A 24,603-nucleotide genomic window follows, 5' to 3' on the forward strand; every position below is an offset into this window, starting at 1 on the left:
TTGATTTTTTTATATTTCAAATTTTTTTTTTCACTTTGAATTTCTGAAAAATTAGAATTTTTTTCAAAGCAGTCGTGCTGCGTGACTGTTTTAGACAGAAAATATCAAATGATTGACATCAAATATCAAAGCGCGTAAACATTGATACGGAACCCATAACAATGTAAACAATACTTATATTTATTATTAAAATCTCTATAAAATATCTCAATTCGTGCATATATCTAATGATCATTTTCGCGACGGCAGATCGCTTTTTTTCCCCTTTTTACACTCGATCTCTAAAACCGCTAGTAGTCCTGCTTCAGCAAAAATTTAGACGGTACTTAATTTTGTCAATACAAATAAAATATTTTTTGAATTATTTAAATCGGACGCTTCGTTCTCGCAAAAACTATATCACCTGCCTTTGCCAAAAACTAATCAGCACGTCTATCAAAACAATTCGAATGTTTTTTTTAATCATTCAAATCGGTTGATCCGTGTTCCCGAAATCGTCGACAAAAATTTGTATTCGCACACACACACATTCATCTTTTCTAAGGTATTCCAAATGTGTTCTAAAACCTCTGAAACGCAAAGCGATATAAAAAATTTCATTTTCGATTTTTTGGCGATTACTTACCCTACGGGAAGTTTATAGTTAAAAATGAACTATAAACAAGACAGAACGGGGAGTAAATTGAATGTGGTGCCATTATATCATAAACCTGTCTCTGGTCAAAGCGCCAATAATAATAATAATTAGTAAAGTACGATACCAAAATTAACTTGACTCGCACATTTATCTCTATTTGACCTTCGTTAACATAATAATCATTCGCATTTTGTAGCAGATAGCATAATTGTGTTCGTTTTTCTAGTCATAGCATGACAACGCTAAAATTCGGATTATTAAAACACGCAGACTCACAAAATTCATGGTCATATATATTTATTATTACGTGACGGACTTGTTCAATTAATTCGTTCTCAGTTGTTTAATAATTGAGGATCGGTCAGTTCTGATGCGCAGTTTGTATACAAACATTCAAATACATGAATTAAATTAAATAAAAGTGATAATGATAATAAATATTAGATGAAAAATAATAAAGTATTAAACAAAATATAGGTGAAAATTGTTACGAAATAGTGTAAATGTAAATTTTACAACGATAGAGTTTGTGAACCGTATAATTTAACCATGTGTAAATAAATAAAATAAGGATAGATACCTACTAAATAAATCAAAATACAGTATTAAAAGTAAGAAATTTACAACGAGACCATGTAAGTTAAAATATATCATCAAATATAAATAAATGCTATTATAATATAGACTCTGGACAACCTGATATCGTGTAGTAGCGATGTCTGTTTTCATTTGAAAATATAAATCAAAAATATGTTTCCATTTTGAAATAGCCCATTAGCAATAGCAAAGAAAAATCTCTCACACTATTTTTTCTTGAATCGTGTTCGAGTTTCAGTCAACTCAGACAGCTACCCTAGTGTAGTACTACCCATTATTATTTTTATTATTTATAATATTTATAAATTTATATTTTACTTTTTCTTAAATATACATAAAATACATTTTAACTGCTTCTGTTTTGTTTGACAAATAAAATTAATAAATCATATTAGACACTAAATAATTATGTTCAAGTTTCATGAAAATTATATTGTTTTCAATAAAGAGCATTTTAAAATTTTTTAAAATTTTTTGATATTTTCTTCTAATAATTGTTATTTTGAATTAATATTGACATAAGTGATTTAATAAAAAATTATTGACTCATCCTATTGACTTCTCCTAAATGATTATACTCTAGTTTTGTAAGAGTTAGATTATATTTCTTTAGGAACTACAAATTTTTAGAAAATTTTTGGTTATCAGTATTTTTTCATTTTCTTGGTATAATTGCAAAATTGTTTTTTGTTTCAATTATTAAAAATGACTTTTCTATTAATTAATTTTTTATTGTCAATTATTTTGATTAAAAACATTTTTGATGGTATCCTAATTATTTTAATATGATTACATACTCTATATTATTTTAATATGGAAAAATTAATGACTTTATCTTTTAAGTATTAGTAAATCATCAGTCATTTTTTGTACTGAATTTTACTGAAATAATAATAATTAATAAGGATGATTTTTTATAATTTATCAAAGAATGACTTTTTGCAATTATTATATCTTTATTGATATTTTGATTAATTTAGGTAACTAAACGATTTCATTTAATTTTGAAATAAAATTTGGTTTTTAAATGTTGGAAAATTATTTACATATCTAATTTCCTTTGAACTTTTTGGTTAGTAATATTTAACCGTTTATTTTATTGATATAATAAACAATGATTTTTGAAATTTTATGTACATAAAAAAGAATATCATTAGATTGTAAATACTTTCCAAGTTTGGGTTTAATAATGGTAATAGTACTGAATAATAACCATTTAAATTATTGAAAATTTAATTATTTTGAAAATTAGTAAGATGTTGAAATTGGTAAAACAGTTACAAAGTGAAAAAATCTTTTTGAATTTAGTTGATTAAAGATTATTTTTTTGAACTGAAACTACTACTGATAACGTTTTAAAAATCGAATACTTACAAATGATAATGATAACTTTTGAAAGATATATTTTTAGCAAGCACTAATCGCAATATTAATTTATTCAACAACTATAAATAATTATCAAGTTTTTCAGATAATGATTATAAATTGATATATGTAATTTAATCAATTTTGCATAAAATCGTATTCTACAAAGTTGAAGTACCTGTAAGTGATAATTAGTGATAAAGCAGATATGAATATTTAAAATTTGAATATATTTATTTATCAAAAATGGTAATTATATATTTGTTTAAATTTATAAACTTTATAAGCCAAAGCAACAACCGTTTATATTCTTAGAATTAGAATATAACTTTTAATATATCAGTTAAAGATATCGTATCGCATGATATAAATATTTATGATCGTGTAAACAATATAAAATATATGCAATACATTTTTTTCAATTTCAGCAAAATGATAGCCTTATATTATTAGGAGCTATTTTACTCTGGGGATTATACAAATATGGAACTTGGAACTATGATAGATTTAAGGGCACGATTGCTCCTTATATAGAACCAGTACCCTTTATAGGAAATTCTTTAAATTCATTTTAAGACAAGAAGATATGATTGAGAGCATGGGAAGATCATATACAGCGTTTCCAAATCACAGGTAATAATTAAAAAAAAAAAAACATATTAGTAAAAATGACAAAACTTATCGTGTAAACTGCAGATAATACTTATTTCTCTCCACAATTTTTATTGGAAATTGACAATTGAAAAATTGTAGATTAATTTGAAAATTGTATTTCAACGTACGAGTCTGTTCAAAAAGTACCCGGAATTTTCGTTTTTTCAAAAAAAATATTTATTTATTTGTCTACATTAATGTGGTCCCCTTCAAAGTAGTCCCCCCCAGATATAATACACTTATGCCAGCGTTTTTTCCAATTTTCGAAGCACCCTTGATATTCACTTTTTGATATGTCCTTGAGCACTCTCAGCGATTTTCTTCAATCGAGGAAAACCGCCGTCCTTTCATGGGTCTCTTCAACTTTGGGAATAGGAAAAAGTCACACGGAGCCATATCTGGTGAATTTTTGCACTTTGCAACACTTTATTTCATTTTTTACGCAAAATTTAATACAAATTCTTTGACTTTTCAATTCTTCCATTGTAAAAATCGCCGAGCTCAGAAAACACGTCGAACCTTAGCGACTACCACAGACAAAGTAAACAGTGAATATAGCTGAAAATTTCATCATACTTTAGGGGCATGTATACCAACACAATAAAAAAAAATTTTGACAATCAGACACTCCAGACCCGCGAAATTTAATTATTAGTAATTCCGGGTACTTTTTGAACACACCTCGTATTTTCTGTATTTAATCACGATCAATTTAATTTTATATTTTACATTGCTATTTTAAAATATTCTAAATTACCTTTGGATATCGTGGCATTAGAAGTTACCATAAGCTATTTATAGGTTGTGTCTAATATCTTTAATTCTGACTTACATGCAACATTTAAAATCAACTCCAATGTTGATTCCGAAAGCTTCAGCATTATAAATTAGTATCGCCTGATTGTAACCTTATATTATTTCTCATAATTGAAAAGTGGTGACTTTATAGATTTGTAGGAAACTTTCAAATGGGCTTACCTTCCGTTCTATTGCGAGATCCTGAACTTATTCGTCAAGTAGCCGTTAAAGATTTCGACAATTTCCCAAACCATCGTGTTTTCTTCGATCCAGCAGCAGAACCGTTATTTGGAAGCAGCCTCTTCGCTCTGCAAGGTAAAATAATTTATCATTAGTAGATTGAGTTTAACTATTTCTAGCTAAATATATTGATGTAACAAATGATGCTAAGAGCTTTGGATATCTAAATTATGTGATTATTATTTTTTGTAGATCAGAAATGGCGTGACATGCGAGCTACCCTTAGTCCAGCTTTTACTGGAAGCAAAATGCGACTAATGTACGAATTTATTATTGAATGCGCACAACAATTGACTGATCATCTACATGAGGAAGTTAGTAAAAAAGGTAAATGTAGCCAATTTCTATTAAGAAAACATGTATTGACAATCATGTCTGTAAAAAAGTCTCAAAAACACAATAACTAATAAAAACGAAACATTTAACTAGTAAGAGTTCACTTCACTCAGTAAGTCCGTAGGATAACTAAGGAAAACCATTTTTTATTTTACTCAATATAGATTATTTCGAAGACGATATATCTATTATAGCAAAATTCTAAATTTTCTAAACCATTTTTGTAGTACGATTTATACTTAGCCACAAAATTCGGCTATCATCTCATAATTTGGCAAAAATTTCTTCAGAGTGGGGTGGGGAACAGATCTAAAAAATATAGTGAGTGAGGAAGCTATTCGGAACCCAACTCATGTTTTTTGCCACTAGTCCCGTCATTCAAGCTTAAATTAGGTAAGAATCTCGGAATTCGAGATACCCAGCTGTATACTATAAAATAGCACCCTAGTTGTCTCAAAACCTACATATGGTACGTACACCTTATAATATGTAGGTTTTGAGACAACTTTAAGGGTGATATTTCAGGGTATTTACAGACTTACAGCTGTGTATCTCAAATTCCGAGCAGAACTTACTACAGTCGGTCGACTAAGAGCGTGGCCGACTTTAACGACAGTTAATGAAAGATTTTAGTCTAATTCTTTCGTGAGCCGATAAAGTGAAGCTTTGTCCTTGATGCATTGTCAACAAAGGTTTAGTTGCCGTTGATCTTTTGAGAAAGAATCACGTTAAACGCCATGAGTGCTAAGTTATGCGTCGCGTTACCAGGCTGCGCCCTTTTGCATCCACCCAAATGGTCCTCAATTATCGCAATCAGCTGCTGCCAACATATGAAAATGTTGAAGGCATTTGTACAGAATTCGATACACCTATATAAGGTTGCTAAAAATGTCGATGATTTATCAGAACGTGGTTCAAATAAAAAAGAGGAAAAAAGAACAGTGAATTTGTTTTTGCGGAATCCTGCTTTAACACTGCAGCAAGGACGAGAAAAATGAATTGCAAACTGTTTAGAAATATCTACGAAAATATCTACAAAACTATCTGCATCTTTCTTCGTATTCATGATCTAAAATGGCGCACCACAAGCCTCTGACGACTGAAAAAACATGTATTTCTTTTCCGCTTGAGCACTTGAAAATATTGATAGAGATTTTGAAAATGTCATTTTTACTGATAAAAGTTCTATATGAGCACGTACTGCCCTCATTGAGCCGTTAAATTAAAATACGAGCCGTCAGACTATAATAATGCGTTAAATTAGTAAAAAGCAGGCATCGGAGATGCCAGCCAATTGTCGACTCTGGTGGTGACTGGACACATATTGACCAAATTGCATCATTGCTTGTAACGTGTACAATGCATATATAAATATTAAAGTTTCATAAAATAATTATTTTTATTAAGTAACACGGCCACGCTGTTACTTGACCGACTGTATAATGACTGGACTACACTATTTTCACGAATTTGTGACTTGGTGCGTTGTTTTGATGAAACAGCATTCTTTTAAATTTTTCCAATAACGTCATAGAATAGTCACTGTTGATGGTCTCGTCTTTCTCTAAATAGGTGATAAAGATCACTACTTGCTTATCCCAAAAAACTGACGTCATAACCTTGCCAGCTGATTGTTTGCATTTTTTCTTGTCATCGTGTCTAGTCCGCTCGGCTAACTATCTATTCGACTCCGGAGTGTAATGACTAATGATGAAGCCAGGTGTCATCTTGATAAAAAAAACTCAGTTTTATTTCGATTAAACAGCTCCAATACTCTTACGAATCATAAACTCGTTATGCTGTTGGTCAAATGTGAGTTCGCGCGGCACCCATTTAGCACAAAGGTTTTTCCTATTCAAATATTCGTGAACGATATGTCCATCGCGTTCCCAGGCAATTTTACTTTTCGGTTTTTCAAAATGTATCGGTGGACTTTTTTCAACATTTTGCGGTGTATCCGCCTCAATTGGCCTTCCAGAGCGTTCAGCATCGTTAGTGTCTTTATGGCCACAATTAATATTAGCGTAACAATTCTCCATCATCTGCCTCGATTAAGCACAGTCCAGATAACACTTATCAAGCAATACTTTGGCAGAATGGTATTTTTACCCATCAAAAAGAAATGACATATCAACCAACGAAATTGCTTTGAATTCATGATTTCGAAAGACTCTAAAGTAGCGTCACTAGAACCTCTATAACTTGTAAACTAATTGTCAGATTGTGATGAAATTGGGACATAAATCTTCTTAAAGTTGTTGCTTACTACAAATCATATAGATGACTACATAGCTACATCATCTATTGGTTATCCTACGGACTTATTGAGTGATGTAATGCCTGGTCGATGATTGTTTAGAAAATGTACAATTTTTTACAACTTGAATAATTGTAAATTTTAATATATATAGTTTTAAAGCAGTTGGTATAAAATATTGCACATTTATCATTAAAGTGCCAAAATTACAATCCACATCCTTTGCCTAAATATATTTAACAAATCCTTCTCTTTTACAGGTACTTTGGATTTAGAAATTAAGGATCTCGTCACAAAATATGCTAATGACGTTATAGCTACCTCTGCATTTGGAATTAAAGTTGATACTCTGAAAGATCCTGATAATGAATTTTATAGAATGGGTAAAAAAGTAACCAACTTTTCTGGAGTATTAGTGAACTTGAAATTTGCCGCCTTCTTGATGATGCCTCAAGTTATGAAGGTAAATTGTTCTTCCTCACAAATAAAACGCACCATCATAATCTTAAATTAGCTTTTAAAGTTTTCATATTTATAGTTTTTCAAAATAACTTTACTCAATCAAGAATGCGGTCAATTCTTCCGTACTTTGGTACATGGTACCATGGATGAGAGAGAAAAACAAGGAATTGTTCGTCCTGATATGATTCATTTACTAATGCAAGCCAGAAGAGGAGCATTGAAGCACGATGCAGGAGCAGATGCAACTCAGGACACAGGTTTTGCCACCGTTACTGAATCTTCAATAACAAAAACACCAACTCCTAAGAGAGGTAAGTGGTAAAAACTAACATCAGTAGTAAGTAAGTATTTTGATCTCGCTAATTCAAGACCCAATACACGACTTTGTAATTTCAGTATTATTTTGTAGTCTACTACTTTCTATAACATTTCTTTGAATTTTTGTTTATGATTTTTCCACCTAAACTCAACCAGTTGAAAATTACAGCCTGGTCAAATGACGAGATAACTGGTCAAGCATTGCTCTTCTTCTTGGCTGGTTTCGAATCAATTTCTGCATCAACTTGTTTCATTGCATACGAATTAGCAATAAATCCAGATGTTCAGAAAACACTGCAAGATGAAATAGATGAAGTTTGTGAAGATTTGGAACAATCCAATCAAAAACTAGTAGATTATGAAAGATTGCACAAGATGAAGTACTTGGATATGGTCGTATCAGGTAATAAATCTAATTTTTGACTCATTATTTTTAATTCATAAAGTTATGAATGTTTATTTTAGAGGGTTTAAGAAAATGGCCAGCAGCTCCATTCACTGACAGAGTTTGCGTTAATGGATACTCTTTGGAAGATTATGAAGGAAATAAGTTTGAGGTTAATTAAATTAATACCATCTCATCAAACTGTCAATTAATTGACATTTGGTTTGGTTGTTACAGGTAAAGAAAGGAGAAGCTGTGCTGTTTCCAATATACAATATACATCATGACGAGAAATATTACGATAATCCACATAAATTTGATCCAAGCAGATTTAGTGAAGAAAACAAAAACAATATCAAGCCGTTTACATACATGCCTTTTGGTGTAGGACCTAGAAATTGCATAGGTAATTATAAAAACAATAATAATACGACCTGAAACTTGTTCAAATTCTTTTATATAAACTATAAAAATGATTCTTATGAACTATAAAAATGATGCTTTTACTCAACTAGAAATTAGATAAATTTTTATAAATTTATTGAGCACTTTCAAGTCCTAGTTTGAAAACTCTTAGAACCTTTAATTTTCAAACTAAGGATTTTGTATTGAATATCGGTCAATAATTGAATTAATTACTTTTCGAACGATACTTTATCAAATTTATAACAAAACAATATCTTCGTGGTGATCAAAGAAATTAAAATTTGGTCCTAATTTTCTCTACAAAAGATTTACCATTAAATAAAATTTTCGCACTATTTTTACATGCAGGTTCAAGATTCGCTCTGATGGAAATGAAAACATTGCTTTTCAACATTTTGAAAGAATTTGACATAGTGCCTTCTGAAAAAACTCAGATTCCATTAAAACTGGCAAAGGGTTTGATGCAAATGAAACCAGAAAAAGGCTTCTGGGTAAAATTGCAACCACGAAAAACGAGAAAATAAATACGATAGATATAAATGAACGCCTATATTTATAGCATCAGCGAATGAACATTCAAATCATATATTTGTGATATGCTATTCCTATATGTACAATTTTGTCATTTAACATATAAAAAAACTAATATTTTTGATTAGTGAAAGATGTGATTGATATTTTATGATAAATATTAATAATATTTTGCATCTTTTAAATGTATTCGAATACACATGGCTTTTAAATATTCAAGTCAGCAATAAAATACTGCATTTATAAATCTTTGTAAGTGCACACTTATAGTATTAACAATTAGGTCAACATGTAGAGTTTGTAAGTAAATCCGAATTTAGTATACTTAATATTCAGTATTTCAAACAGCTAAAATATATAACTATATTCTTATTGCTTAAATAAGAAAATAGTTTTAATAAAAAAAATGAATTATATTGTTTTATACAAAAACTTTTTATATTTATAGTAAAAATGACGTGTAGAATTCATGTGCAGCAATTACTTGTATGTAATAGCTTTAAAATTAATACATTAATAAACAAAATGAATTATAGTTGCATAAAATTAGTAAGTATTTTTAAATAGATATAGATGTTAAAATTTTCTGTCACAATGTTAGTAGCACATCAATAAATTTATAAATTGTGTTAAAAACTTATCACAAAGCTGAACAATATAAATATTCTACAAGTATTTTTTTAATGAAATTTGATAATTATCCATACCTTATAATTTGACGCCGAAACTTCAGATTATCTTCGGAGCCCATTTTAGGTCAATTAATATGAAACAAGTTGATAAAAAAGATCTGAAACAAAAAATGTTAAAGCATTTTTACAACAAATGTAATAAGTGAAAACAAACAATATTTATACACCACAAAACAATAAACAACATTTATTAATTTACTATATTTAACTTTGATATCAAAAGACATATCATATTTATTCAATAAAAATAGTTTGTACATTTGTATGAGAAATTAATTAACATGTCTGCTTTAATGTAATACATAAAATTTATTGAACCAATTTCATAAGGTAGAAGTAAATTAGCAATCCGTGTTTACCATTGTCTCGCTAATTTATTTTTAATATTTGTTGTGTGAATTGTAAAAATAGGTTTAATTTGAATGAGTTTTTGCGTGTTTGATTGATTAATTAATTGATCAGTTTTTACAAACATTGTTATTCATATGAAAAAATGTTCGGCCTCGTTATTATTGTAATAAGTATAACCAGATTATCAATGACGTTTCCGATCATAAGGCCAAACAGTTATCAGCTTTGCAAAGAAACTTTGATTCAATTCATTCATTAAATTAATTATTCCAATGGTCTTTAATATTTTAGTTCCTTCAAAACATATTGGGAAAGTATTGATTAGTTTTAATCCCGTTCTTGTTAAAGTAATCTAAACTAGCTGTAAGTGGAATTCTGTCTTAAGGCAATTAGGGCATCGTGCCTTAAGGCAAATTGCTGGAACTTCCCGTACCAACAATTATTTTTTTTAAAAACGATTAACATTTTTGAAAAAATTTACTTCGAAAAAAATTTACTTTGAAAAAAATAAGATTTTTGAGAAACTATAAATTGGACAAAAAATTACTTTTTTTTGAAAAAAAATTTTTTTTTTTAAAAAAAAAATTTTTTTTTAATTTTTAAAAAAAAAAAAATTTTTTTAAATTTTTTTTTTTTTGAAAAAAAAATGTTTTCTTTATTTTGACATATTTTGGAAGATCTGAACTTGTTTTTCAAAGCAATCGTACTGCTTTAACTGCATAGAGACAAAATATAAAGCGCGTAAGCGCGGCGTCGCTGTCTAACGGGTAAACATTGATACGGAACCCATAGGAAAATAAACAAAATTTATACTTATTGTTGAAATCTCTATAAAATATCTGAAAATTTGATGTGCACATATGTCTAATGATCATTTTTGACCGCCAAATGACATTTTTTTTTACTTTTTTTGTTAGATCTCCGAAACCGCTAGACCTGCCTTTATGAAAATTTGATCAGTTCTTTACCTTGTCAATACAAGTAAAATGTTTTTTGAATTATTAAAATCGGACGCTCCGTTCTCTTAAAAACTGAGTTACCGTTTTCGGCACTTTTTGCCCCGTATCTCCGGAACGGCTAGACCTGCCTTCGCCAAAAACTAATCAGCACGTCTCCTTATCAATACGAATCGAATGTTTTTTGAATTATTTAAATCGGTTGATCCGTGTTCCCGAAATCGTCGACGAAAATTTGTATCCGCACATACATACACACACGCACACACACACACCCACGCACACACACACACACACACACACACATACATCCATTTTTTCTAAGGTATGCCAAAATGTTCAGAAACCTCTGAAACGTAAAAATATATAAAAATTTTCATTTTCGATTTTTTTGCGATTACTATAACTTACCCTACGGGAAGTTAAAAATTAAAATTTGGAATAATATGTACGCTCTTAGGACACGATTTATGTATCAGATTTCGTTGTTTTTGTGTCGAAAATACTAAATTCGGCAATTTTGTCATGAATATTGAAACAGGTACTCATAACATTGAGGTTTATTAACAAATCCTTCTCATTTTTTCAAACTTTGATGAATTTAAAAAAATAAACAACTTTATAGGGCAGTAATATTTTAGTATTTTCCATAAGACCACAATAAAAAAAATCAAAAATAAAAACCCGCGGGAACTTCATACGTAACCGAATGGTGATGAAAAAAAATCGCGTATTTGATGATAATTATTAATTTAAAAAGTTATTTTAAAGCCAAGTACATATTCTATTCAGATTAATTAAATAAATTTTGACCATAACTTAATTTTACATAATTTTTTCTATATCCTTTTAACCTTTCGGCTTGTTGTGCACGTTGAAATTGTCTGGCAATTTGATTTTTGAACTTCCCAATGAATAAAATATATGGTATAAAAATTTGAAGCGTGCAAGAACAAGTTTAATTTTAGGGGTTTTTTACACTTTCAAACGTCTGGGCGACCATGATGTGCAGGGCTAAAACCTGTCTGACCATGGTACACTGAGAATCACCAGAACAAAATTTTTAAACTTACAGGAACACTGTTATGCAAAAGGTTTACTAGCTCTCCGTCTAGTATGTCAATAAAATGCTGTGCTAAATAAAGACAGTTTCAGACCAAGGATGCTTGTGGCACCCCAAATTCGATGGTCATACAGCTATATTCTCATCTTACAGGAATGCCGTTATTCGGAAGGTTCACTAGCTCCCTGCCTAGTATGTCAATGAGGTGTTGGGCTAATCCAGTAGGATTTTTGTATAAAGAATTAGTTTCAGACCAAGAATGCTTCCTTGTGGCACCCCAATATCGATAGTCATAGCGCTATATTTTCATCGGATTTAGCGTGAAGTATTAAAACATAAACATTTGCATTATTAAGATAATTTTAATTAACAAGAAAGCTCAAATTAGTCAAGATTCAAGTGAAAACCTATATACTACTGCAAAAAATAAATTACCCGTTATTTTTCTGATGCACTGTGATAGATATGTTGCAAAATTATATGTCGTCGTTAGTCGTGCTTAACAAGTCAAATCAAAATTTTTGAAATTGAATAATATCGATAGAAAAAATTCTCAAAACTTAAGCAAACCCAACTTTTAAATTCTGCAATAATGCAGTACAACTTCTAAGTCTAAGTTCTGAATAAGTTTCGCTAGGATATTTTTTACAGTTCACGATTAAAAATACTATTAAAAGACAAACAGGTATCATTTCAGGTATTTCAGTACATTGAATTAAATTTCTTTCAAAAGGATATATAGGTTTTTAGTTCGCGAATGTAATCTTTTGGCATTGACTGCCCCGAGGAAACAACAAACAAAAAGTTGATGGTCCTCCAAATTTATGAGAAACACTCATAGATAAATTCCAACCAATCTGACATCATATGTTTCAAACAGTTTTATTGCCCAAAATTGTACAAATATTATCATTGTCATTGTTGATAACGTGATTACGTCTAAATTCGCGGTCTAAGCATGATAAAGCAAAAAAAAATCGGACAAACACTCGATGATGCAAATTAGCAAAGCCATACATGGTCAATTTATTTATCATTACATAACGAAAAAATATGTTTCATCTTAGTCACTCATATAATGATTGCAATTCGTTTTCATACAAATGTTATGTTCAGTTTGCTCGAATGACCGATACGCAAGTTTGTTTAAAATCATGTAAACACTCGACTCTTACTGAGATAATTTATTATGAAAACATATATGTGTGATTAATAATAAGTAAAAAAATTATTAAAAATAAAGTGCAATATAATAAACATATATGAAAAATAACGCATGGCAAATTAAATTAATAATTGGTGCTGAAATTTGAATGCAGTTTGCGAGTTGAAAGGAGCAAAAACAACATCACGTAAGTTGAATAAACATGTCATAAATATGAGTTTAAAAAAATTGGTATCAAACACCTTTATAATGAGATCTGTATTTGAGCTTGGTTGAATTTAAAACAATGTATGTTAATAATTGTACCTTGCAATAAACAGAGTGTAGATTCGATTAACAAAGCTAATTATTTGACTTAACTTTTCTGTCAATCAAATGTATGAGAAATGTTTCACTTTTATACAAAGAAACGGCTTGGCTGATCGTCGCGCAAAGTTGATAAACGCCTCATCCAGATACATCGAATGGCTTTTATATTTTTGAAATGGATCCAGCCGTTTTTGAGAAAATATCTATTTATGGCAAAAAATCTGTTCACATGCACACACACACATACTTTTCCCAAATTTGGTCTCATTCGATTCAGAATGGCTTGAAACGTCGAGAAAACATAAAATTATCGAAACAGATTTTTTTATGTAAGCATAAACTTCTCCTTCGGGAAGTTAATAAAAACAATTTGTGTGTGTGATCATACTGATGTTTTTAATATGAAAATCCTTATATATATATATATATATATATATATATATATATATATATATATATATATATATATATATATATATATATATATATATATATATATTATTATTATATCTGTCAAAAAGTACCAATTACTAATAATTAAAGCACTAGTCAATTGTCAAATTTTTTTATTATTTGTTTGTATCATCACTAAAACCAATTATCACTTAAATAATGAAATTCTTACTTTTTTATATTTTGAGTAATTGAAAATTCGATTCAGTGTTTGAGAGAATGGAGCGACCGATTTGAATGATTCACAAAACATTTTACTGGCATTGAAGAATAAAAAATCAACTATTCAGGTCCAATGTGGAAAACATTTTACACTTTTCGGCTAATTGTGAAGAAACGGCTTAGCTAATCGTCATGCAAAATTAATAAACGCAAGTACATAATTTAGTTTGTAGCTTATATTTTTTTATTTGTCTCATCCAGAATTATGTATGATTTTTATTTATAATTTTTTCTGATAAATTTTAAATGATATAAATTTTTAAATCTATGTATACAAAATCAGCAAATAACCATGTTCGACTTAGTATGAATTATTTACAAGTTACCATCTGGAAACGATGCGTATATTTAAGAATTTTACTCACAATCAAATGTATTTGAACACTAGTACCATCGACACCGAAATATTCGAAGGAAATAAAAACACATTAGTATATTAGTATTAATATGAACGTGAAAAATTCATAAGTACTTATTTTCATCTATCAACGAAATATTTTAAAAAACATTATTCAACTACATGTGATTTCTCGTGCTATTTTCATTACTCAAAAATAAAAAAAGCAAGAATTCTTATTTTAGTGATAATTGGTGTTAGTGTTGATAACTGAAAATATAAAATATTAAATGTTTGAGTAGCTATTAAACTAGTGCATATACGATATGTTTTCTGCAAAACAGGATAATAAATATATTTTTTTACAATATATACAAAAAAAATTCGTAAATGAAATTATTTTAGAAATAATGTTAGAAAATATCGCTAGTGTTATCAATTTGGACAATTTGAAAAAAATACTAGGCATCACACTAGCACGAACAACCGCTTAGGACACCAATTTCGTGGGCCAATAATAATTTAGGATTGGTTTGTTTATACTATGAACTCTATCACTATGCAAGTTGCATTATCAAAGTCGTCCAAATATTTTCTTCAACAATTAGTTTCGAGGAAACTATTCTCCCAAAAACTAATAATAAATAGTAATAAAATAATAACAAATCTTTACCAAAAACTAATCACCATGATAGTCAACTGATATCTGTCGAACAGTTTAAGAATTTTCAAATCCGGTTTAGGATTTTTGCCGTTGACGTTTTGCGAAATAATATATATACTATTCGACTAATTATAAAGAAACCAATCCTTCAAGTTTCTATCAAGCTATCAAATGTTTTTAAAAAATTAAAACCGTGCAAGCCGTTTTTAACCCTTCCGGGACGGTATTCTAAAAATTGTTCAAAAGTCGGTTTGTGTAATATTTTAATGTCTGATATACGAGTATGTTAAAATGAAAATCATGAAAAAAAATTTTTAAATAATAGGGGGGCAGCTGGGAGGCTTTTGTTGGTACACATTTGTACCAACTATCCTATAAAAACAATAAAAAAAAATTATTGTACAATTCAGAAGATAAATAAAATGTATGATAAAGCGTTTTAATTTATAATAGAAACATTTTTGGCATAAAAGTTCCCTAATATTATGTCTACCCCCTAATATTGGTGTCAACGTCAATATTCAGAATAATTTGAAACATTGAGAAAACATAAAATTAGGAAATATACGTATAAAAAGAAGAATACTAATTTAGAAAAACTATGATCACAAGATTAAAAATAAGTCATCATAGCAATTACAATGCCAAATTAATAATCGATAGCATTTTTAGCGACTCATGATAAGAATTATCTTGACCATGTTATCACCAAACCATTACCATTACAACATATGTAAGCACATTTGCAAGTAGTTTCCTTCACAGTTGTGTTAAGTGCTAAAACTATTATTTATTATTTTATAAAAAGGTAAATATATTCATCTCAGTACATTTTAAAATAATTTTGAAGTTTCGTTTGAATAATCTCTTCACCCTTGAATATTTGTCTTATCTATTTCCCGTTGTATTTTTTTAAATTGCTATAAAATTTGTACTCATTTTTTAATTTGTACATTTTTTAATTGATTAAGACCGCGTAGTAAATGTAAACCAAAACTAGTGGTGTATGGCATCGTGCCTTAGGCAAATTGCAAAAACTTCCCGTACCGTTACAAAATGTTCGAGAAATATGTTTTCAAACAGATTATTATAATTACAGTAACAATGTCTAATATTTATAAGAATTATATAAACTTAATTGCGAAGTTGAAATTATTTTGAACTTTAGTCAGAATTAAAATTAAAATCAGAATTATTTTCGATATACAAAAAAAATTTTTTCTCTGTATTTTCGAAATGGCTGGACCTGCCTTCGCCAAAACTAATCATTACAAATTAAATGTTATTTAGATCATTCAAATCGGATACTCCGTTCTCTTAAAAACTCGATTTGTATTTTCTGCTTTGCCAAAAACTAATCAGCACATCTCCCTATCAATTGAAATGATCGAATGTTTTTTGAACCATTCCAATCTGTTGATCCGTGCGCCCGAAAGCGTGAACGAAAAAATGCGGACACAAAACACACACACACATTCATTTTTTCTGAGTTATGCTAAAATGTTCAGAAATCAAAACGTGAAGATATGCAAAAAAATCATTTCGATTTTAGGCCCATTACCCTATGGGGAGTTAAAAAATGAATTGTTGTATAGATCACTGAGTTTAACCGATGGTATTTACAGAAGCGCCTCCAAACTGAAGAAAAACTAGCTGTAAGTGAAATTCTGTCTTAAGGCAATTAGGGCATCGTGCCTTAAGGCAAATTGCTGGAACTTCCCGTACCAAAAATCATTATTTTTTAAAAAACGATTAACATTTTTGAAAAAAATTTACTTCGAAAAAATTAGATTTTTGAGAAACTATAAATTTGACAAAAAATTACTTTTTTTTTTGAAAAAAAAAATTTTATTTGTGAAAAAAAATTTTTTTTTGAAAGAAAAAATTTTTTTTTGAAGACAAAATTTATTTTTGAAAAGAAAAATGTTTTCTTCATTTTGACATATTTTGGAAATTCTGAACTTTTTTTCAAAGCAATCGTACTGCTTGAACCGCATAGAGACGAAATGTCACAGCGCAAGTGCCGCGCCGCCGTCTAACGCATAAGCATTGGTACGGAACCCATAGAAATGTAAAAAAAAATTATACTTATTGTTAAAATCTCTATAAAATATCTGATAATTTGATGTGCATATGTCTAATGATCGTTTTTAAAACGCCGAAAGGCATTTTTTTTTACTTTTTTCATTAGATCTCGGAAACCGCTAGACCTGTCTTCATGAAAATTTGATCAATTCTTCATCTTGCCAATACAAGTAAAATATTTTTTGAATTATTCAAATCGGACGCTCCGTTCTCTTAAAAACTGAGTTACCGTTTTCGGCACTTTTTGCCCCGTATCTTCGGAACGGCTAGACCTGCCTTCGCCAAAAACTAATCAGCACGTCTCCTTATCAATACGAATCGAATGTTCTTTGAATTATTCAAATCGGTTGATCGGTGTTCCCGAAATCATCGACGAAAATTTGTATCCGCACATACATACACACACACACACACACACACACACACACACACATACACACACACACACATACATCCATTTTTTCTAAGGTATGCCAAAATATTCAGAAACCTTTAAAACGTCGAGAAATGCAAAAATTTTCATTTTCGATTTTTTTGGCGATTACTATAACTTGCCCTACGGAAGTTAAAAATATTTATGTGCTTATCAAAAACATACTTTCATCAATATTATAATAGTATACATTGTTATTTTCAAACATCCTTAGTTTATTAATATTTATTGATTTATTACTTTGCAGTTTCACCATTTGTCGGAAAGTTTTTTAAGTTCCTAAAAAAATTGTATGTTTTCGTCATTCTGTCAAACAGCTGTACAAAACCGTCCATGTTGTATGATAAATTTATGAAATTGTGTTACGTAGCTGTCACATAACGAACAAAACCCGTTCAAGCCGATTGAAGGTTATAACTAAACGTAAGTAAATCGTTTCGTTTTATCAACGTAACATAAACGTTTTTATCTGTGCTACGTTATTTTAACTTTAGTGATTTACTGGGTACCTAACATAATTTAAGTTCAACAAAGTAATAATTAGAGCATTTGTAACGTTTTAATACTAGTATTTTAGGCATGTTCAATTTTACAAGATATAAATAAAGCTGGGTAAGAAATTTAAAAAAATGAACTCCCCGATATGTGTAAATAATGAAAAATAATCAATGAAAAATAAATTAATTTATAAGTGATTAAAGTATGAAAACGAACGAACACGATAACTCGGAATATTTTCTAGAAGCAATTTTTCAAAAATCAACAATTTTTACAATTGAACCAGTTTCCGTAGGACTTTAATGCTTTAGTATGTTCATTAAAACCAAGTACTCTATACCAAGTGAATCGTCTAATTTTAATCTGAATAAACGTCAAAAAAAACTACTCATTGTCTCAAACTTTGATAAATTAAATTTTTAAAATCAAACTACATGTCGTAAGGCCGTGATATTTTAGTAAGTTCTATAAGACCATGATGTATATCGCCAAAAAGTTCCATAATAATAATATGCAATGGTTATGTATATTTATTCAAAATGTTTGATAATAAAAAACCCAAGTTTTCAAAATAAAAAATTGAGTATAATTGATGCATTAAGGTTTGAATAATATTATATAATGTTTTTATATTTAATTATATCCTCAAAGCATATATTTGTACTTAATATAATTATAATAATAAATTTTGTTCATTTTCAGAAAAATGTTGGAATACATTTTACTCGTAGTAGTATATTGCTGTTTGCACTGTACATATATGGAACATGGACCTTTGATAGATTCAAAGGCACAATCGTTCCATATGTGAAACCAGTTGTGTTGGTTGGAAATTCTTTGAAACTCGCGTTAAGGATGGAAAATGTCATTGAAAGCATAGGAAGATCATATGATGCATTTCCACAGAGCAGGTAATTAAAATCGTTAAGAAAATTAAATGAAGTCGGGCCAAGATTTTGCTTGGCAAAGACTTTTGATGTATAGATAAATGAGGAAATCTGCCTTATAACGTAGCGTTGTTATGGCAACGCTATCTTAGGTTCATTACTTGGTCGTAAAAACTGTGAAAATGTCTTATCTATTTGCTGTGCGATCAGGCGTATTTTACATATAAACAAACAAGGAAGAATGTTATGACAACTGCATCATCAAAAATACTGTTAGCATAACATTCTTCCTTGCTTTTCTATATGTAAAATACGCCTGATCCCACAGCAAATAGACATTTACACAGGTTTCAGTACTAAGCAATGATAAGCATAATAATTATTAAAAACAGTAAATTTATAATTTAATCAATAAGTAATAGCTGTTATTTATAGCTTCCTTAATATTAATAAAGTGATGAGAATAGAATCAATAAAAACCAACTAACAAAGAGAGAATATTCATACCTCCAGCAAAATCTTTTGGAGTCACCAGCCTTTAAATTGAGTATTTATTAGTGTTATGTTATAGATTCGTTGGAGTTTTCCAAATGCGCTTATTTTCCGTTTTACTGAGAGATCCCGAATTAATTCGCCAAGTAGGTGTCAAAGATTTCGATAGTTTTACAAATCATCGCCCCTTTTTCGACGTCGATGTGGAACCACTGTTTGGAAGCAGCCTCTTTGCTTTGCAAGGTAAAATATTTCACTTATATTCAAACGAATCAAAATCCTACTAAGAATGTCTCAATATTATTAATTATATAAAAATATTGTTTTATTAATATTTATATTTTACAGATCAAAAATGGCGCGACATGAGGGCAACGCTCAGTCCAGCATTTACAGGAAGCAAAATGAGACTTATGTTCGAATTTATTGTTGAGTGCGCAGAACAAATAACACATTATTTACATCAGGAAGTTAATAAAAAAGGTAACATAAATTATTATTGAATTGCCAATTTATTACACTATAGCCCCCTGTACCCATCCCGCTTCGCCGTGTTTTCAATTAAAAATTTGAACAGAAATGCGTATTAGTTACATCTAATCTACCAGTTTTCTTCGCTTCCAGTTTGCCTGTCTATATGACCACCTATCTACCTCTCTACCTTCTATCAGTTTACCCATCAACCAATTTACCTGTCCACAAATTTACCTGTCCACAAATTTACCTGTCCACCAATTTACCTGTTCACCAGTATAACTATTCACAAGTATGTCTGTCTACCTATTTACGTGTCCATAGGTCAACCTGTTTACCTCTCTACATATTTGTTTATCTACCATTTGTTCTGTGTCCACCATTTTACATTTCCTCATGTCTACCTGTACATCTGTGTACGAATTTACCTATCTACCTGTTAATCTGTTTACCTATTAACCTGCCCACCAATGTATCTGCCGAACTGTTAATTAGTATACCAATTTAGCTGTCCACCAATTTACCAATGTACTTGTCATCTCGTTCTAGAATGTAGAATCTACATGTCTACCAATTAACCTGTCTACCTGTCTATCTGTCTAGATATTCGTCTATCTACCAGTTAAACAAATAGTAGGCAAATCCGAGAATTGGGCTAATAGTGTAGAAAAATTGATGATATAAATGCTCAATTGGACGCAATTGATTTGTCCCATAAATAATATTTTTCTGTAAACTCAGAAAGCTTATCACAAAAGTAGTTAATCCTAGGATATTAACAAATATATAATAGCATTGGGTATTTCAAAACAAAATATTATAAATATATTACAAAGCCTAATTAAATTTATTTCCCTACAGGAGCACTCGACCTAGAGGTAAAAGATCTAGTTACAAAATACGCTAATGATGTCATTGCTACTTCTGCATTTGGAATTAAAGTAGATTCCTTGAAGGATCCTGAAAATATTTTTTTATAAATGGGTAAAAGAGTTACTAACTTCTCAGGAGTCTTGGTCAGCTTGAAATTTTTTGCATTCATGATGATGCCTCGCGTTATGAAAGTAAGCTAATTAAAAGATTTAAATAAGTTTAATTATTGATAATTAAAAAAAGATTTAAATATTAGAATAAATTCCAATTATTCGTTTCTAACTTATACAAGGTATCGTAGTTTTTCAGAGTATCACTGCTCGACCGAACCTGTGGTCAGTTTTTCCGTACATTAGTGCACGACACAATGGAAACGAGGGAAGAACAAGGAATTGTTAGACCTGATATGATCCATTTGCTTATGCAGGCTAAAAGGGAGCATTGCAGCATGATGCAGCTGGTGATGTGGCCCATGATGCCGGATTTGCAACCGTCACTGAATCTGCGATCACTAAAACACACACTCCTAGGAGAGGTGAGTCTTTCACAACTAAAACAAAGACTACAAATTACTGTATGTGGTGGTTTGGTTTGAACCTTAAAACTCTATTAAAACAGCCAATGTATTAAAAAAATATTGGATTTTTAATTTATTTCAAAATTTGAAAAAACAATTAACTTCCCGTAGGTTAAGTTATAGTAATGGATCAAAAATCTAAAATGAAAATTTTTGCATATCTTCACGTTTCAGAAGTTTATGAACATTACCTCAGAAAAAAGTTGTGTGTGTGTGTGTGTGTGGAGACAACTTTTGGCGTACTATATCGGTGGTATGGATGAACCGATTTGAAACATTCAAAAAGCAATCGATTTCTATTGATAGGGAGACAGCGGCTTCGGAGATATGGAGCAAAAAGTGCTAAAAATTACAGTTTTCAAAAGAACGAATCAACCGATTTAAATTATCCAAAAACATTTGATTTAGAACTAAGAATCCGATTTAAATGATTAAAGAAACTTTCTACTTGTGTTGACGAAACGATTGCTTTTGGCGAAAGATTTTTTTTTTTTATTTTATTTTTTTTTTTTCAAATATATTAGAAATAGAATAAATTAGAATAGAATATTGAAAAATAATTCGGATTTTAATTCTAATTATAGCCAAAGATCTAAACATCATTTATATACTTTAAATAAATAATTTTAACTGCAATTCAGTTTATATATATACATATAAATATTAAACATGTTCTTTATTTTAAATCCGATTGATCAAGTTTTATTTATTTACTTCTTATGAAAAAAATAATAATGAAAGTTACATTATTTATAATAATCTATTTGAAAACGTTTATTACTCCTCGAATATTTCATTAAGATACGAGAAGTTCTAGCAATTTGCCTTAAGGCACGATGCCATAAACCACTTTTCCAGTTTTCTTTTCTTTTAATTTAAAAATGATTTGAATTTTAATTTCAACTCTAGCTAAAATTTTAACTCTTTTATATACATCGAACACTTAATTTTAACTTGCAATTTCAGTTTATAAAATTCAGTTTATAAAACTCTTATAAATTCTTATAATTATATAAAGGTAGGATCCTTAATTCTTACTCCGCTTCATTAGTTTGTTGATTTACTTTTCATGTGAATAGGTATAAACGTCGTCCAATTTGAGACCTCTTACATTTTGTCTATAAAATACGAATAATGAGATTTTCAGTATTTATAATATTCTATTTGAAAACATTTATTAACTTCCCGTAGGGCAAGTTATAGTAATCGCAAAAAAATCGAAAATGAAAATTTTTTATATCTTTACGTTTCAGAGGTTTCTGAACATTTTGGCATACCTTAGAAAAAATGGATGTATGTGTGTGTGTGTGTGTGTGTGTGTGTGTGTATGTGGTGTGTATGTATGTATGTGTGTGTATGTATGTGCGGATACAAATTTTCGTCGACGATTTCGGGAACACGGGTCAACCGATTTGAATAATTCAAAAAACATTCGATTCGTATTGATAAGGAGACGTGCTGATTAGTTTTTGGCGAAGGCAGGTCTAGCCGTTCCAAAGATACGGGGCAAAAAGTGCCGAAAACGGTAGCTCAGTTTTTGAGAGAACGGAGCGTCCGATTTGAATAATTCAAAAAACATTGACAAGATGAAGAATCGATAAAATTTTCATGAAGGTAGGTCTAGCGGATTCGGAGATATGGAGGAAAAAGTAAAAAAAATGAGCCATTTGGCGGTCAAAAATGATCATTAGACATATGCTCATAAAATTATCAGATATTTTATAGAGATTTTAACAATAAGTATACAATTTGTTAACATTCCTATGGGTTCCGTACCAATGCTTATGCTTTAGACAGCGACGCGGCGCTTACGCGCTTTATATTTAGTCCCTATGCAGTTAAAGCAGTACGATTGATTGCTTTGAGAAGAAAGTTCAGATCTTCCACAATATGTCAAAATAAAAAAAAAATTTTTTTCAAAAAAAAAAAAATTAAAAAAAAAAATTTTTTTTAAAAAAAAAAAATTTTCAAAAAAAAGTAATTTTTTGTCCAATTTATAGTTTCTCAAAATCTATTTTTTTTCAGAGTAATTTTTTTTTCAAAATGTTAATCGTTTTTACAAAAATAATAATTTTTGGTACGGGAAGTTCCAGCAATTTGCCTTAAAGCACGATGCCCTAATTGCCTTAAGACAGAATTCCACTTACAGCTAGTTACTCTTCATTACGGTACGGGAAGCTCCAGCAATTTGTCTTAAGTTTGTCAAAATGTTTTCCAAAAAAATAATTTTTGGAGATAGAATTTTTTAATAAAAAAAAACCCGCCTTGTGCAAATATTGAACTAGATGTAATTAAGACAATTTAAAACTTCTAATTAATATTTTATTTTCCCTATTACAGTTTGGTCAAATGATGAGATAACTGGTCAGGCCCTATTATTCTTTTTGGCTGGCTTCGAAACAATTTCAACAGCATCCAGTTTTACCGCATATGAATTGGCAATAAATCCAGATGTACAGAAAACACTTCAAGAAGAAATAGATACTGTATGTCAAGAATTGAAACAATCTAATCATAAAAATGTGGATTACGAGAGACTGCATAAGATGAAGTACTTGGATATGGTCGTATCAGGTAACAAAACTTATTTGTGAATCATTGGTTTCAATTCATAAACTTACCAATTTTTTTTATAGAGGGTTTAAGAAAATGGCCAGCAGCTCCATTCACTGACAGAGTTTGCAATAATCGTTACCTTTTGGAAGACCACAATAGAAATAATATGAGGTTAAAACAATCTTTGTATCTACAGCAAAAACAATTTTGATTTACTAAAATTTTTAATATTTATAGGTGAAGAAAGGTGAAACTTTATTATTTCGATATACCACATACACCATGACGAAAAATATATGACAATCCAGATAAATTTGATCCGAATAGGTTTAGTGAAGAAAACAAACATATATAAAACCTTTCACATATATGCCGTTTGGTGTAGGACCACGGAATTGCATTGGTAATATATACTTCCTATAATTAGCAATAAAAATTTAAGTAAATAATCCATAGTGATATATACTTTCATATACCTTTTTTTTCATTCAAAATTTTTTTTTTTCATAG

At 29.6% G+C, this 24,603-nt stretch overlaps 1 protein-coding gene and 1 pseudogene across 1 annotated transcript; both read left to right on the forward strand.

The window, feature by feature from the left end:
* Positions 1–3,182: 3,182 nt before the first annotated feature.
* LOC113369259 (cytochrome P450 9e2-like) lies at positions 3,183–9,006 on the forward strand. The gene is made up of 9 exons (XM_026610045.1): positions 3,183–3,232; positions 4,203–4,366; positions 4,484–4,618; positions 7,145–7,347; positions 7,423–7,657; positions 7,834–8,067; positions 8,130–8,221; positions 8,287–8,455; positions 8,824–9,006. Exons 1-9 carry the CDS (start codon positions 3,186–3,188, stop codon positions 8,997–8,999), a joined length of 1,455 nt encoding a protein of 484 aa, XP_026465830.1. The 5' UTR covers positions 3,183–3,185; the 3' UTR covers positions 9,000–9,006.
* A 9,994-nt stretch (positions 9,007–19,000) lies between these two features.
* On the forward strand, positions 19,001–24,516 carry LOC113369260 (annotated as a pseudogene).
* The last annotated feature ends 87 nt before the right edge of the window (positions 24,517–24,603 follow it).

Source organism: Ctenocephalides felis, unplaced genomic scaffold (genome assembly GCF_003426905.1).
Source record: "Ctenocephalides felis isolate EL2017-DRISC unplaced genomic scaffold, ASM342690v1 CF-g0.4_SCAFFOLD_01183, whole genome shotgun sequence".
NCBI classification, from domain to species: Eukaryota; Metazoa; Arthropoda; class Insecta; order Siphonaptera; family Pulicidae; genus Ctenocephalides; species Ctenocephalides felis.

What these genes read in the sequence shown, in the direction of transcription:
- LOC113369259 (XM_026610045.1), top strand. Translation starts at nt 3,186, where the DNA reads ATGATTGAGAGCATGGGAAGATCATATACAGCGTTTCCAAATCACAG. An exon ending in TGAGGAAGTTAGTAAAAAAG is followed by an intron (nt 4,619 to 7,144) that starts GTAAATGTAGCC and finishes TCTCTTTTACAG; the next exon opens with GTACTTTGGATTTAGAAATT. An exon ending in AGGACCTAGAAATTGCATAG is followed by an intron (nt 8,456 to 8,823) that starts GTAATTATAAAA and finishes TTTTACATGCAG; the next exon opens with GTTCAAGATTCGCTCTGATG.